Raw genomic sequence first — 16479 nt, 5'->3', positions numbered from 1 at the left:
TCTATTCTCCTAGTAACTTTTTCTGTTTATATGTACTTCACCTGCAATCTCTGTAGCAGGGTGAGGACTTTGTTTTAGCTCCCTGTGGTTGGCTAACAAGCTTTAAGGAGCCAGAGAGGATTTATTTTAAGTTACTACATTTTCACCTTTACAGTTGAAATGAAAGGATAACTTGCAAAAAGACAACCCTGCTTGTGCAGGACACCCCCCGCCCATATTTATACACAGAATTTAAAGCTTAACAACAAGTAATATCACCCTGCCTGTCTTAATTCTGGCCATCTGTGTTAAGACTGTAGTGTGTGTACAACCTTGTTCATTTCATTAAATTGATTACTCTCTCAGGATTTAAGCATTGTGGCCCCATGGTCTGGTGATTTTTTACAAGAGGCCCTAAACAAGCTTTTGGGGCCAAGTGTGGCACAGCATTCCCAGGGTTTGGAATCCTTTAACAGGGCAGAGCTGTCTAGGAATAATAATAATAATAATAATAATAATAATAATAATAATAATAATAATAATTTTATTATTTATACCCTGCCCATCTGGCTGGGCTTCCCCAGCCACTCTGGGCGGCTTCCAACCGAATATTAAAATACAATAGTCTATTAAACATTAAAAGCTTCCCTAAAGAGAGCTGCCTTCAGATGTCTTCTAAAAGTCTGGTCGCTGTTTATCTCTTTGACATCTGGTGGGAGGGCGTTCCAAGGGTGCCACTACCGAGAAGGCCCTCTGCCTGGTTCCCTGTAACTTGGCTTCTTGCAGTGAGGGAACCGCCAGAAGGCCCTCGGTGCTGGACCTCAGCGTCTGGGCAGAATGATGGGGGTGGAGATGCTCCTTCAGGTATACTGGACAGAGGTCGTTTAGGGCTTTAAAATAACCTTAAACATACCCTGTGGTGTCAGAGCAGTCACCTTAGGTTCCTCTTCCTCTCATGCTATATGCTTACTGTGTGATCTTCTGTTCTATCCTAGGTCTTTCTGCAGCACTTGTCTCCACTGCTCTCCCTCCCAACCTTTGCTGCACTATGGCTGACAATTCTGGATTTCATGGACAAATACATGCATTCTGGATCCAGTGACTTGTTGGTATGTATTTGCTGCCCCTTCAGGTTTCTAGGATCTCTCCTTGGTAGGCCCATGTCTGAAATGCATGTTAACACCCCTCTGGGCCTTTCCACCCTTCTTGGTCTTCCAGTGATCCAGCCCCATGTTAACCTCTGATAGTGATCTAAAAACAGGACTTGAGGGAGCAGTTGATTCAGAAGGAAGAAAGTGTATAGGATCTCAGATTTTAGCTCTTAGATATGTCTTGCCTTGCAGCCAGAGGCCATCCCTGAATCACTGAAAAATATGCTGCTAGTAATGGACACGGCTGGAATATTCCACAGTGCTGACTCACGAACAGGCTACTCTGATCTCTGGGAGATCACCTGGGAACGCATAGACTGCTTTCTGCCAAAACTGAGGGATGAGCTCTTCAAACAGACAGTCATCCAAGGTATGCAAGCCAACCGCTTTGTGTTATGTTTAGAATCTGTGAGCAAGCTTCATGTTCTGAGAGAGGCACTTGGGGGTATGTAGAAGTGGCCATGCAAGGTTCCTTGCAGAAAGAAATGAAACAAACCAAACAGGAAAGCACCCTTAGTTACTCACTGATGCAAAGCTCTTTATTTTAGCTCAGCATGTTTGGTAGTAAAACTCCTTCAGGACCTTAAAAAATGTGCGAGTTCTTAAAATTTCAAGCCACCTTATTCTTCAAATCTAACCAACTTGTAAACCTAGTTCAGTATAGATGGCGAGGATTACATTCCTACTTTTTCAAGCTGGTTCTTGAGTTGGTTAGAGTTTGAGTACAAGGTGTTTTTGAACATTAATAACACAAGTTTTTCAAGCTCCCGAAGGGGCAGTGTTTTACTCTGAAATGTGTTGAGCTGCAATAAAGAGTTTTTCATCAATGAGCACCAGAGCCTGTTCTCCTTTTCATTTTGTTCTCTTAAGGCATTTCTTTTCCCCTTTTCTTGTGCTCCTTGCAGAAAGGAGCCAGTGCTTGGGGCTTGAGATGGACCCTAGAAAGCAGTAGATCTGAGGCTTTACTAGGCAGCAACAGAAATGGAGCTCCAAGCCAATCCCAAAACCAGTGTTGTGCATCTCTTGCTTTCTTTGCCTGAAAAGATGACTGGGCACAAACAGTCCTGATGGCTAAGTTAAGATTCACACCACAGTTCATGCCTTGGTTCCCTTGATGGTGCAGACTATTGGGGAGCGGGGCTGTTGCACAGATCGTGCTAGAATAGACTCCTGATGTCTTGTCATAGCAGAGAATACTCGTGTGTGGGTTGGTGTGTATAGTCTTGTCCCGTGTTGCCAGAGCAGCCTGATCTGACATGAGTGGGAGCCCGCAGTCTTGATTTAAGGGAAAGCCTTTTTCCTCGAGAGGTATAATCTTTTTTTTCTCTTTTGCTTGCTGTTTTTATTTAGACCCAGTTCCTACCTTACCAATAGAGATGCATCCTTCCAAGCCAACAGTATCTTCCCTGCCACATTCCCCTGGAGGGGATACAAGGACTGCCACTCATTCAGCTCCCTCTGAGAAATCTCCTGAGCTGGCGGCCATTGGTAAGTCCTACAGTTCCTGCAAGAATGAGCTGCTTCTATCACCACCACCACAATCTAATAAGACATAATATAAAAGGAATGGGAAGAGGAAGAAAGCATTGGAGAGGTGTTGTTTCACTGGCTAATGAATGGGATCATGTTTGTCTTCTTGCCATATTCTTCCTGAGAAGCAAGTGGCCTACGTCACTTAGCTGGTGGCAGAAACGAGAGTTTGCCACCTTTTCAGGCAGGCAGCGAGGAAACAAACCCCCTGCAGCTGATCCTTTTCTGTCTTAGGGGTGGGACCAGATCTCTTTTTTGCTGCAAACTGGTGGCAGTAGTAACAGCAGCAGCAGCAGCAGTATTGCATGAGTAATTTTTCAAATCTCCTCATCACTGAACATGATGCTTTACAAACTAATGCAAGTTAAACAAACAACAAACCAGCAACAAACATATCCCTGTTCCAGGTTACTTACAGTCTAAAGTCTTAGAATGTGGGAAGTACAGCAAACAGAGGATAGGAATCCGTATTTGTTAATTTTATATTCTTCCTTTCCACCAAATGGTGCTCAGGGCGATTAACGGCAGTAAAATACAAAGTAAAAATAAAAACAAGTAGGTAAAAACATCAGTAAAACGCATCAATTTGTATATTTACAGATGCCTTAACAAGGTGGGTAATGAGGCCACAGGCTTGTCTGACTAAAAGTGCTTTTGACTGCCGGCTGAAGGGTTAAAGATGGGGCTAGACCAAGAAGAGGTAGCGCTGGATAAAAGAGAGAAAATTCAGTTGCACTGCTTAAGCTTCAGTTAGAGGTTAAGCCAAAGCATTCTCATAAAAGATGAGTTTCAGGGTGAGGTTTGAAGGGGAGAAAGAGTTGGCGTCACATGTGTTTGTGTTCTGGGAGTTCCAGCCTAAGGAGCACCAAGGAAGAATGGGTAAAACGATTTAAGAGGGCAGGAATCTGTTGAGCTGCTAAAGGTGTAGAGTTAAAGAAACAAATATATGCAGAATGAGAAGCAGAATGGGAAACTAGTATAGGAATCGGAAGAGGCACGTCACATGGGGTGACTGAAGAGGCAGTGCGATGATGATGACGACGATGATTTATTAATTTATTGAATTTATATGCCGCCCTATACCCGGGGGTCTCATGGCAGTTCACAGAATAAAATCAAGATATAAAACCACATAATACCTAATAAAAATAAAAACAACAACCCAGTAGCTACCCCCCCAAAAAAACCACACATTTTAAAAGGGCATAGGATGTAAACAGGATCAACCAAAGGCCTGGTTGAAATTTTGCCTGGCGTCTAAAGGTGTATAATGAAGGTGCCAGACGAACTTCCCTGGGGAGAGCATTCCACAGATGGAGAGCCACTGCAGAGCAGGCCCGTTCTTGTGTTGCTACCCTCCGCACCTCTTGAGGAAGGGGGAACACAAAGGAGAGCCTCAGAACATGATCTCAGGGTCTGGGTAGGTTCATCTGGAAAGAGGCGGTCCTTGAGATATTGCAGTCCCTGGAACAGTTCCAAGATAAAAAGGAATGATTTGTGTGTACTTATACACACCCAGAGTGAGCTAGATGAAGCTTGGGGAGGTCATGGAACATATTAGGTAAAGGTAAAGGGACCCCTGACCATTAGTCATGGCCGACTCTGGGGTTGCAGCGCTCATCTAGCTTTACTGGCCGAGGAAGCCGGCATACAGCTTCCGGGTCATGTGGCCAGCATGACTAAGCTGCTTCTGGCGAACCAGAGCAGCGCACGGAAACACTGTTTACCTTCCCGCCGGAGTGGTACCTATTTATCTACTTGCACTTTGATGTGCTTTCGAACTGCTAGGTTGGCAGGAGCAGGGACCGAACAACGGGAGCTCACCCCATCGCGGGGATTCGAACCACCGACCTTCTGATCAGCAAGTCCTAGACTCTGTGGTTTAACCCACAGCGCCACCCGCGTCCCCATGGAACATATTATCTGGTGACTAATTTTCCTCTTGAACAAGTGAAAAATCTATTCTCTTCTCTCAGCAGACCCTGAGACGGCTTCAGTTCCAAGCAGTTCCAGTCTCTCTGGACCACAGTTTCACCCTCCAGCAGCAGCACCTGTGAAAGTGAGCTCGGCGAAAGATGCACCTCAAGCGGTGGCACAGCAACCTCTTATTCTTCAGCCTCTGGCCTCCCCCTTGCAGGTGGGAGTGCCACCTATGACTCTACCTATTATTCTGAACCCAGCCCTCATAGAGGCCACCTCTCCTGTGCCTCTTCTGGCCTCCCAGCGGCCGACTGACCCCATGACAGCTTCTGAAGTCAACTGAGGAGAGGAGTAAAGAGGACAGTTGGCTGCAGGGGTGATGGTGGTACAGGATGCTCTGTCTAGTAGAAGCCATGATTGCTGTAGGGAAGACCCTAGCAGAAGTGTGGAAGGCCACTATGCAATGTGGCTGTGCTCCCCAGTGGACCTAAGGCCAACATTTCCATCCCAGCTCATCTGTTCCATGGCCCTTGGCTCCTTTTGTGCAGAGGCAATCTCTGTGTGGGTAATGGCCAGCTTCTCTTCTCTTTAGAGTTAGGGGGCAGCAGTCAGTTTTTCAGCACACACCTTCTGCTGCCTGGGATCTAAAAGAAAAGAAAGAAGGTAGGCGTTTCCTGCAGAGTGGAGCAGAGGAGCTATATTCCCTAGGAAATTAAGCAGAGATGCTCCTATTACGGATATTTGCTTGCCTATTCTCATTGACTTGAGAATGTGACTTTTCCACTCTTTGGCTTGACTCTTCAGCTACTCTGCTGGGTAGCGAGAGCTGGGGGGAAAATATCTGCCCACTGGACAAGACCAGAGAATGTGGGACCGGAAGCAGAGGCCTGGGCCCAGGACAGGGAAGGGGAACCTCTGCAGTGCTGAGCGAGCTGTACCATCTTGACTAACCCTTCTACTGGAAGCTCTCCTCCTTTCAGTTAAATCTCACTGGGTGCCCTCCAGGCATTCTTTGCTTGCACTCACAATCACACAAGATAACTAGACTTGGTTGATTAGTGCCCGATAAAGTGAGAGGCTTCTGGGAGCAGGCAGGAATTGGCCATACATGATGCTCTAACTCATTTGGGAACAGGCTGCTAAATTTTCCTTCTGGTCGCTTTCACTTTAGGAGGATGCTGTTACCCCCTCCTGCACCTCTGGCCTCTTAGCACAAAAGCAGAGTGAAATGTGTCTCATCTAGTGCTTCCTTCCTCTTATGCGTTAGGCTAAAATTCTCCACATTTATTGCAGAATCCCATTGGGAACTGAAGCCAGTGTCTACTGTGTGGAACGGCAGGTGACTGTGTGTGTGTGTATATATATATAAGGAGTCTATTGACTTTTTACAGTGGAATAAATATGACCTGTAAATGAATTATTTTGGCTTAGCAGTTCTTCTCCCCTGCCCCATCCCTCCCCCACCAGGGGTGCCAACTTGAATAAAATATTGGGGATCCCAGGTAAGCCGCCCCCCCATATAATCAGTCACATGATGTGCCACACCCACCATTTGAATGCCTATCAACTTGGGGGGGGCGACCCCCTCAAATATTTTATATTCTCCTACCACATTCATATTTTGATGCCATTTGAGGGCGTGCATGTTTTATCACCCTTAACAATTGATGATAGCTCCTCACGGACATGAGGTTCTTGTCCCTACCTTGGGGACGCAGCCAATCCAGCCTTTTCAGGTGTTCCTTCAGGGTGGTGGAGGTGCTGCAGATGGCCAATTGTCTATTGTTGCCATTAGGTAAGCCCACATGGTGGCGCATACAGTCCGTTGACACCACCCTGCTCCTCACTCACCAATCTGCTTGATGCCCACTCAGGCATGTTGCGGTGGAGCATGTGCATCCCATGAACACATGGAGTGCACAGCCTGAAGTGCCTTCCTCTCTACCGCCTCAGTCTATTCTGCCTTTCCCGACAGTACTGCCTGCGATGCACTGAAAAGGAGATTAGGCAAGACAGCCAGTTACTCCAAGCCACTAATAAGCAAACATTACTTGGGGAGGGGGTGGTGTCAGGATGAATGGCCAGGGGGCTGTTTCCCCTCAACATCCCCCTCTCCCCTTTCTCACACTTGAGACTTGGTAGAGCACTCCTAGGTTGCAGTTAGGAAGGAATACAGATTTGTGTGTGTGTGTGTGCACCACAAAATTGTTGCCTTCAATTGCAGTGTGGCTAGAATCCAATTTCTGTCACTGTAAAGTAGGGATTAGCAATTATGAAGGCTTCGGGGTCAAGTCTGCCCCTCTGTGTGATACCAGCTGGTCTCCCAATTGCCCATATTAGTGCACATATTACAAAGATGTGCGTGCAAACATGTCTGTCTATATAAGCGGGAAAGAACATTAGCAATGGCATTCTGCTAAGACAGATTGTTTGCAAAAATTTGTACGTTAGGCAAAATGGCATAGAGAAATGGATGCGTGGGTATAAATGCACCAAAGTGTTATGAATTTTCACAAATATTCTTTTTGTAAAAAAATGCAAGCATATGTGAAGATTGAACAAACTGAACTTAAGATTGTAAAGATGACAAACTCAGAGAAACCGAGAATGAGAAGGTTTGTCAATCCCTCATAGGGAAGCCATACATACAGCATCCTCCACACTGTTCCATTCTACCGAGTATGTAGACCACCATTAAGCCTGTTACTGAATCTTTCCCACCTTAAAACTGCTGAAATTCCTGATACACTTTTGAACTTGAGTAGCATTAAAAGGCCACTTTCACAAAACGTGTCCACCTAGTTCTAACATCCCAGCTGGAGAAAACATTTTTTAGTGCAATCCATTGCTATGAAACTGTTTATCACAGGTTTGTGTTCAGCCTCTACCTGATAAGAACATCCAGAGTTTGCTGAAGTAAGCATAGGGATCCTCTCTGCTTATACAAATGACCCAAAGAGTGCAGTTTCTTTCCAGCTCAATGCGTGTGTTTGACAAGACTCGTGTGATTAGCTCCAATCACCCTATTAATGTATTTTAATCGTTATGTGAATTGAAAGTAATTGCAGTTTGAAAATGCAACAACTGGTACAGGAAGAATGAGGTATAGTTGCTCAGGGTAAAGACAAATGTGAACAAGCGGATTGTCCCCGAAACATTTGTTTGCTTTTAAGAGTCAGCAGTTATTTGCAGAATATTTACCTATGAATACAAGAGCTGTCTTGCAGGATCAGAGCAAGGTCCATGTAGTTCAGCGTTCCACTTATCACAACAGAAACTTGGATGCCGATGGAAGATCACCAGCAGGGAATCAAGATGCATAGAGCATTCTGGAATATTCTGCTTGCAAACTGAACTGTCATTCAGCTATTGCAGCTAATGGCAGAGACTTTTTAAAGCAGCCATCTCTGCTTGTGGTCATTACTACATCTTGTGGCAATTAATTCTATGTTACAAGAGTTCCACTGAATCAGACGAAGGGCGGATCTAATAGTTACCAACACTGCCCAGAAATTTATCCAGGAATCTGACATGTAGGGCAAGAAAACAACACCCCTCTCTCCTTGTGTTAGTTGCCCCTGCCCAAGCAAGTGGTGTTCTGAGGCTGTCTCTGAAAATGGAGATTCTAGTTTGTGGTCGTGGCTTAATAACAACTGATAGGCTTGGATCAGTTTGCCTGATCCTCTTTTAAGTGTTGGCCAGGCGAGTGACCATCAACACAACATGTGGCAGTGAATTCTCTGTGTGTGTTACGTGTTGTTTGGCAGTGGATGCAGGATACTTATTCAATCAAGTGTCATTGAGTGGTGCAGAGTTCTAGTATAATAAAGAGAAGGATATGGAATGAGGAAGTACCCAAAACATGCATTTGGGGTGGAGGTGAAGGAAGGGATGCTGCGCTGTGGACCAGATAGGAAAGCACCTATCAGAAATCATGCCAATCTTTTGCACTGTTTGTGCTACAAAGCCTTGGTTTTGTTTTGTTTTGTCAGTTAACACTGCTTTTAGGGAACTCCTTCCTCTGACAGTAAAGTCAGAAGATTAGTGTCTACATGTAAGCTCCAATTAAACTGCGGCTGTGTATTTCTGCCCTTATTGAAGAACTGGCTAAGGAAACTTTAAAAGTCAGCAAAATTGTTCAGAGATTATAGCTGGTAGAGGTACCTATTTTGACGGTGGAGATGATGGCATTGTGTACCTCTGCCACAGAGGTCTTGGCAAAGAGTGGAATCTATGCTTGAAAAACACCAAAAAGAGCTGGCCTCCCTGACAGCTAGAAACATGGCTCTGTAAGGGCAAAGTAATGTGACTGGGTAGGTCTTCCACAGTGCACACAAGAACACAAGGTAAACTGAATTTGTGATGGCTTTTTTCAAAGATCTGCTGTATCTGATTAAATGTGCAACTGGATCCTTTAAACCTTCACCTGCTGGAGGTATATTCCCCGAGCATCAACTTCAACATGTTGCACTTTTCCACCAGAGAAGACATTGTGTGTTGTGCAGCATAGAGGGTGACTAACATGAAATTTGCTCATTGCTCCTCAGGAGTTCCAGGGCTATTGCTGCATTAAACTATTGAACAGGGGTAGACTCTGTGCTGCTCTCGTTACTGTTCACTAAAATTCTGATCACCCCAACCATTGGCTATTATGCTGCCTGAGGCTGATGTAAGTTACAGACCAACATCTGGAGGCTACTACATGGACTAACACTACTATATTCATAATTAAAGATGACCGCTAGAGGGTCTGGAGAACCAGCATAAATGTTCATTCAAGTTGGACAAGTAGTCTCTCTTGTGTGTCTAATATTCAATGGCCTTTGCAGCTGAAGAGTGTGATGATCTGTGCCCTTTGTAGACTATGCAGGCACATACATGGGAAAACCCTGCACAAGGCATCTTCCTAGGGGTGGGCTCACATCTTCCCTGATTTTATTTGAGCACCACAATGATTTATGGTCAAGGTTATTTATGATTTAAGGTTCAAGAGGAACCAGGGGTGTTTCCAGACTGTTGCTGTTTTTTGTTTTTGTTTTGCATACTGGCAAATTCAGGTTGCACAAGTACAATGAATTTGGAGCTCCAGTACAACGAACCCGCACCCCCAAAGAACGGGCATTTTGCAATAAGGAAAGTGGTGGAGAAACGCACTGGAAAGTGTCAAAGGATGCTTGATTTGATGGAATATCATCTAACCTCCCTGCAAACAAACCATAATAAACTGGCCATTTGGAAACACTCGGCATCTATGTTTTCTTCCTTTTGGGTGTGTTTTCATTTTCACTGTGTTTTCCCATACTTGTGCCACCATGCTTTATGGCACAGCAGCTTCCTCCTTAAGGAGTGTATAGGATGTGAGGTCAAGCTGCTGCTGCCGCGCCAGCCATGGAGACAGACTTTTCTCCTTGTGGGGAACCTCTGACAGTGAACGAAAGAATCTACAAAGAGGTCCACCAAAGCCCTTCTACTTTTCTTTGTGGGACCTGGAAGGTGTGATCTCTTTCCTGGCGTTATAGTCAAAATGGAAATGGATGGAAGGGTTGCGAGGGTGGTGGGTTAAAAAGCAGGGGGAACAGAAGTGTAGTATAGAACAGCCCACAAAGTCTGACTGGCTTTTGGATCTGCTGGAAGAGACATTAAATGTTGCTAAACCTGTTCCCTTATGCCTTGGATGTCCCCCTTCTTGGGCTGTGTGTGGAGTAATTCTGGAACATTAACCTGGCTTAGATGTCAGATAGATCCTGAATGGGAGCTGGCGGGTAAGAAATGGTAAGAAACAAGTTGCTTCCTTTTCCCATGTCTTTAAATATGGCAGTCTGGATTTTAAAAAGGGCTGGGATGATGAAGCTGTACTCTCCAGTTAACATCATCCCTCACCAGCCCACACTAACAGGGTCTGATGGGAGTTCTCCAACAACAGAAGGACCCAGGGTCTCTATGCTTGGGTTGGGGGATCCTTAGGGTGCCTTTGGTGCTGAATTCTGCAAGACTCAACTAATGAAAGTGGGGGAGAAGGTTAGCAATTTGGAGGTCTGTGTACTTTATTGGATATTGAAGGTGGGATATGTTGGAATCACAGTGCAGCCTCCGCATAATAAACGGAGAGTTGATTGCCCTACCCAAAGAGGGCCAATCCAAGACATTTTGCCACCTGAGGCAAAGTCTCTCTTTTTTAAGGGAGGGGAAGGGGAAAGAGATCTGGGACTTGGTGCAAATAGCTGGGGCTCCGCCTTTGGGGACCACCCCCAATAGCACTCTGCTTCCATTGGCACTGATAGAAAGCTCTTTTCAAGCATAACTGCAGTGTAGGGTTTGGGTTTTGGTCAGAATACATGGGATGGGCGGGTTAATTCTTTTCTCCCCAGTTGTGAGTTAATATTTACTTATTGTTACAGTATATGTATTAGTCTTTTTTCTTACAAAATAATTTGAAGTAAATTACATCTTGAGCTAGGCAGAATTTACTCTCAGATGGCAGTTACTTTTAAAAGTGTGGCTGGGAGCAGGGAAGAGACTGCTGAAAGATCCAGGTCTTAATCCCTTTGGTGTCCCCCTCCACTCTGAGAATACTTGGGCCTGCGGATGTGGCAAGATGACCACGCATGTAGCCTATGCCTTCCCATGGAACTAGGGCTTTGATGAGTTACACCTATACGTGTAGTGTTCTGTCTTCAGTTTAGTAAGAGATTTACACAGCTAAGCATCTCTGAGATGCTTAAGTATTTTGCCACCATGCCTGAAGGTGTACCACAGGGCAGTCCAACATTTCATACCAAGTGGGGCCACAAGAGTAAAGGTAAAGGGACCCCTGACCGTTAGGTCCAGTTGCAGATGACTCTGGGGTTGCGGCGCTCATCTTGCTTTATTGGCCGAGGGAGCTGACGTACAGCTTGCAGGTCATGTGGCCAGCATGACTAAGCCGCTTCTGGCGAACCAGAGCAGCGCACGGAAACGCTGTTTACCTACCTGCTGGAGCGGTACCTATTTATCTACTTGCACTGGCGTGCTTTCGAACTGCTAGGTTGGCAGGAGCAGGGCCGAGCAACGGGAGCTCACCCCGTCGCGGGGATTCGAACCGCCGACCTTCTGATCAGCAAGCCCTAGGCTCTTGTCGTTTAGACCACAGCGCCACCCGCATCCCACTTTGACACAAAACCCACAGGCCACACACTGCCATCATCGTCATCATCATCATTTGTTTAAGAAGGCATGAAATTGATGGTGTGTTAGCCAAGGTATTTAGGTGTCCCCTAGTTTGTCCTGTATTTCCTGTGTTGGCATGGATTTGTTGTTTTTGTAGAAGTGTTTTAGACAGTGTAGACCTTTGGCTTGCCAGGTTTTTATCTGGAGGTTTTGTGCTGCGTGTTGGAATAGTGGGTGATAGGCCGGGGGGGGGGGTTAGTGAGGGTGGGCATGGGGATAGTTTGCCTACTTTTCCCTCCTGACACACACTGCCTTGTTGTGTGGCGGGGGTTGGGGGGAAGGAGCCAGGCCAAATTTGACCCTCCCATCTTGCAGCCCTTGCACTGCCATCCCAAAGCCAGCTGAGGTACTGGGTGTGTGAGGCTCTGGCAGGGTCCTGGAGCCCTCCCACCTCTTTCCTGACAAAGTGTTAACTAGACTTTAGGAGGGAGTCATAGAATCCCAGAATTGGAAGGGACCACAAGGGTCATCTAGTCCAGCCCCCTGCAATGCAGGAATATTTGGCCCAATGTGGGCTTCAAACTCATGAGCCTGGTACTAAGAGTCCCGGGCTCTATCAACGGAGCTATCCCAGGAGGTCCTTGTCAGTTGTCACAGCCCTCATGCCTCTTCCCAAAGCCTTGCTTACCCAGCTTTGGGAAGGCACAACGAGAGCTAGGGAGGGGGGCATGTTGGACAACCCCTGTCTACCAGGACAGGACAGGTGCTACATTGTAGAGTGTTGAGGTGGCTAAAATGCCACTTGCTCTCACCCAGGAAGGAGCAGTAGGGCACTACCACCTAGACTGGGCAGATCTATCCATACGAGTATAAGTTGTTTCAAACGATTTTCAGCACTATATTTTTTAATTGCTGCAACGTGTAACCTGTGCTGCAGGTTGAACTATTTTGGGGGGGGGAGGGGAGAAGCTAAGTCCCACAAGACATGATACAGGCCCACTATTTGAATGGCAATTCCCATCAACTTTGGTGGGGCCCGACCCCCTTAAATATTTTATTGGGGAGGCCGAAGGGACCTCAGCCTCTAGGAGTTCACTCCTATCCTGTCCTGGGACCTTTTGATAAACTGGGTAGGTAAGAAATCACCATCATACCCTGACTTACCGTATTTTTCGCACTATAGGACGCACCGGTCCATAGGACGCACCTAGATTTGGGGGGGGGGAAATAAAGGGGGGAAATTTTATTTCCCCCCCCCCCAGGCGCGGGGCTGGGGCGGGGGAAGCCCGAGCTTCCCCCTCCCCCAGAACGGGACCCAGAGCCATGCCGAAGCTGCGCGCAGCTTTGGCATCGCTCTGGGAGCTTGCGGGGCTGGGGGAGGAGGAAGCCCTCCGCCAGCCTCCAAACCATGTCGGGAGACAGCGGGATGGCGCGCTGCGCCCCTCCCGCTGTCCCTGAATTTGCGGGGCTGGTTACGGGGAGGAGCAGGCTTCTCTCCCCCCCCCCGCCAGCCTTCTAACCGAGTTGGTGGACAGCGGGAAAGGCGCGCTGCGCCTCTCCCGCTGTCCCCCGAGTTTGCGGGGCTGGCGATGGGGAGGAGCAGGCTTCTGCCCCCCGCCAGCCTTCTAACCAAGTCGGGGGACAGCGGGATGGCGGCGTTCCGCCTCCCCGCTGTCCCCCGAGCTTGTGGGGCTGGCGGTGGGGCTCTCCAGGCTTCAGCGAAAGCCTGCATTCGCACCATAGGACGCACACACATTTCTCCTTCATTTTTGGAGGGGAAAAAGTGCGTCCTATAGTGCGAAAAATACGGTAATCCACAGGTCTCCAACCCACCTGTAACCAAATGGAGAAAGTGGCAGCACTTTAAAGAAAAAAACCCTGCCCATTATGGCGGGGGAAGGGGATGTATAGGTGACTTAGCAGCCACTTAGTCTCGGCTAGGCCAGGTCACTACATCCATATGTGTGTGTGTGTGTGGAGAGAGATTAGAACCAAAGTTTATTGCGGGAGTGCGGCAGGGCTGTGGGTTCAAGCCCCGGCATCCTCAGATGCAGCTGAGGAAGCCGCTCCCACTCCGTGAAACTCTGGACCACTGTCTCCCAAACTTTGGGAATTTGGAACTACAATTCCCATCACCCCTGACCACTGGTCTTGCTAGCTAGGGATGATGGGAGTTGTAGTCCCAAAAAATCAGACGGCGACCCAAGTTTGGGGTAACCTTGCGCCTGGACCAATGGTCTGTCTCGGTCTCCCGACAACTTTCTTACGCTCTCCTCTCACACGCGTATTTGCCAGAAGCAGCGCCAACTCAACTTCCCCCTCTTTGGTAACTTTCCAAGCCTCGCCGAGCCGCAAGCGCGAAAAGCACAAACCAGGCCTTGAGGGGGAGAGACGGAGAGCCTCTTCTGCCGAAGAAGGGCGCTTTCCGGCGCGCCGCTCGCTCCCCTCAGGAAAGGCACAGCCTCTCCCTTTCGCTGAGGCGAAGACGAGCGCGCGCAGAGCTCTCCCTTCCCCGACCTCTCCAAGCCGGGGCGGGCAGCGCGCGGAGACCGGCCCCCGAGGCGGGGGCGCCCCGTCCCATGCCGGCCTCGCTCCTCCTCCTCGGGGGGCGGGAAGTTACGCTTTGGCCGCCGCCGGGCTGGAGCCCCGCCGACTTTGGCGCCGTCGTCGTCGTCCCGCGCTCCAGTCAGTCCGCTGCGCAAGGGGCCGAGGGCCTTGGTAGGGGCCGGCGCCAGGCGCGCTGCAGCCGACTCCCTCCTGGCGCCCACCGGACGCTGGCTGGGCGGGCGGGCGAGCTCCCCCTGTCGGGCGCGCCTCCGCCCCAAAATGCCCGCCTGGGCGATCCTGCCTATCGCCTTGCCCGCCTTCAGCATCACCGGCATGTGGATCGTGTGAGTAACACAGGACGGGGCGGGCGGCGGGGCGGGAAGGGACCCTCGCCAGCGGACCCGCGCGCCACGCTTCCAGCCAGCGGCGTTTCTGCCCCGAGTGGCTCTGGGGGCTCCGGCGCCGCCGGGGGGAGGCGAAGGTGGCGGGCTGCGCTCCGGAGCCGTGGCTGCCGCTGCTTCTCCGCGGCTCCGCCTGCCCGCGCCCTGCCCTGGCCTGGCCTCTCCGCTCGGCCCTGCGCCCGCGAGCCTGCCCTCCAGACGGAGCCGGGGATGGCCTTCGCGAAATCTCCTCGCATGGCCCCAGCCTCGGAGCTGCTCGAAAAAGCGCCTCCGCTTCTCCTCCACCCGTGCAAGGCGGGGTGGAAGTGAGGCAGTGCCAGTGGAAAGTTTCAGGGCTGAGACCTGTTAGGGTGGAGGGCAGCATCTGCGTGGAAGGATGCTTTGCGTGTCGTGTGTTTGTGTCGCGTCCGCCCGGAAATGCGCCCAGCCTGCCACATGTTTCCAGAGTGCTGCTTATACAGTAGTGCGATGCGCGCTCCTCGTGCGTGCCCGAGGTGTCTTCCCGACGACATGCTTATCAAGCATTCCTCCGGATTTGTTTTCGCGCAGTTTTGCGCACGCGTTGGATGGCGCCCCGGGTGTACTGAGCATTGATTCTGATTCGTTTGGCCAGAGATGTTCGGACATTGCATCAAGCAATGAAAGGAGAAAGGAGATTCCGTCAGAACTTCAGGAAGAACTCTCTTGTAGTAATAGATAGGTAGCCGTGTTGGTCTGCCATAGTCAAAACAAAATTTTTTTTTTCCTTCCAGTAGCACCTTAAAGACCAACTAAGTTAGTTCTTGGTATGAGCTTTCGTGTGCATGCACACCTTCCAGAAATAGACTGGAAAGAGAAGCTGCTGAATTGCAACTCATTACCAAACTTAAAACCATGGAGAGACCTGGTCTGAACAAAGACATTGGATTCTTATCTCATTATACATGACAAAGCCATTTTTCACCTTCTCACCCCTTGCTTTTTCCTGTAAGACCTATTGCAGTCGTTAAGAGTCGTCAACAGGCTCATCACAGCTATCTGCCAATCACCCATTCCCACCACCCTTCTGAGTAATACCCCTCCACACCTTCTCACTATATAGAAGGATCTGGCAACTTCTGTTTCAGTGTATCTGAAGAAGTGTGCATGCACACGAAAGCTCATACCAAGAACTAACTTAGTTGGTCTTTAAGGTGCTACTGGAAGGAAAATTTTTTTTTTGTTTTCTCTTGTAATAAGAGCTGTTGGACAGTGGAACAGTCTCCCTCTGGAGGTTGTGGTCTCTCCTTCCTTAGAAGTTTTTAAGCAGAGGTTTTTAAGTGCATTTCTCCTCTGTCTCCTTCATTTACAGTTGATTTCCTTTTTTTTATATAATATTTTTTATTAAGAAGTTTTTATAACCACAAAACATAACATAAACACAACAGATACATAAACAAACAAAAACAAAAACAAAACAAAGAACAAGTACAATTTCATATCTTAATTTCTTATACCTTTCTTCCCCGACTTCCTCATGCCTCCCTTTTCTGTATTCCAGATTCTAATCAATTATTCAGCAAATCTTCCCTTATTTTAATTTAAATTTAATTTAATCTTCCTTATTCTCCTTGTCTTAACCATTACTAATAGTAACCGTTTACTTTCCAGTCCAACATCATTCTAACTTTCATTAATTTTGTAGTATTTCTTTAAATAGTCCTTAAACTTTTTCCATTCTTCTTCCGCTGCTTCTCTTCCCTGGTTTCGGATTCTGCTCGTCATTTCTGCCAAGCCCATGTAGTCAATCACCTTCATCTGCCATTCTTCCAGAGTGGGTAGTTCTT

The 16479-nt window shown here is 48.1% G+C and overlaps 2 protein-coding genes across 9 annotated transcripts in view; both read left to right on the top strand.

Moving 5' to 3' along the window:
• Nucleotides 1-5997, top strand: part of GBF1 (golgi brefeldin A resistant guanine nucleotide exchange factor 1) — an 85995-nt gene extending 79998 nt beyond the window's left edge. For 4 of the 7 annotated variants that reach the window (XM_053387973.1, XM_053387974.1, XM_053387971.1 and 1 more), the window contains 4 exons: nucleotides 975-1088; nucleotides 1323-1500; nucleotides 2481-2618; nucleotides 4637-5335. In XM_053387973.1, the coding sequence (XP_053243948.1) occupies nucleotides 975-1088; nucleotides 1323-1500; nucleotides 2481-2618; nucleotides 4637-4923 (717 nt within the window). In that variant the 3' untranslated portion in view covers nucleotides 4924-5335. Of the gene's footprint in view, nucleotides 1-974; nucleotides 1089-1322; nucleotides 1501-2480; nucleotides 2619-4636; nucleotides 5336-5873 lie in introns of those variants that run through there. The other 3 variants (XM_053387975.1, XM_053387972.1, XM_053387976.1) reach the window with 2 other exon arrangements.
• Nucleotides 5998-14012: 8015 nt separating this feature from the next.
• The window catches only part of LOC128413680 (transmembrane protein 150A-like), a 52699-nt gene continuing 50232 nt past the window's right edge, over nucleotides 14013-16479 (top strand). The window contains exon 1 of one of the 2 annotated variants that reach the window (XM_053387980.1): nucleotides 14013-14617. In XM_053387980.1, the coding sequence (XP_053243955.1) occupies nucleotides 14553-14617 (65 nt within the window). In that variant the 5' untranslated portion in view covers nucleotides 14013-14552. The remainder of the gene's footprint in view (nucleotides 14618-16479) is intronic. The other variant, XM_053387979.1, reaches the window with a different exon arrangement.

The sequence above is a fragment of the Podarcis raffonei genome, chromosome 5 (genome assembly GCF_027172205.1).
Source record: "Podarcis raffonei isolate rPodRaf1 chromosome 5, rPodRaf1.pri, whole genome shotgun sequence".
Classification (NCBI taxonomy): Eukaryota; Metazoa; Chordata; class Lepidosauria; order Squamata; family Lacertidae; genus Podarcis; species Podarcis raffonei.
This window is presented reverse-complemented; position numbering and strand designations above follow the sequence as displayed.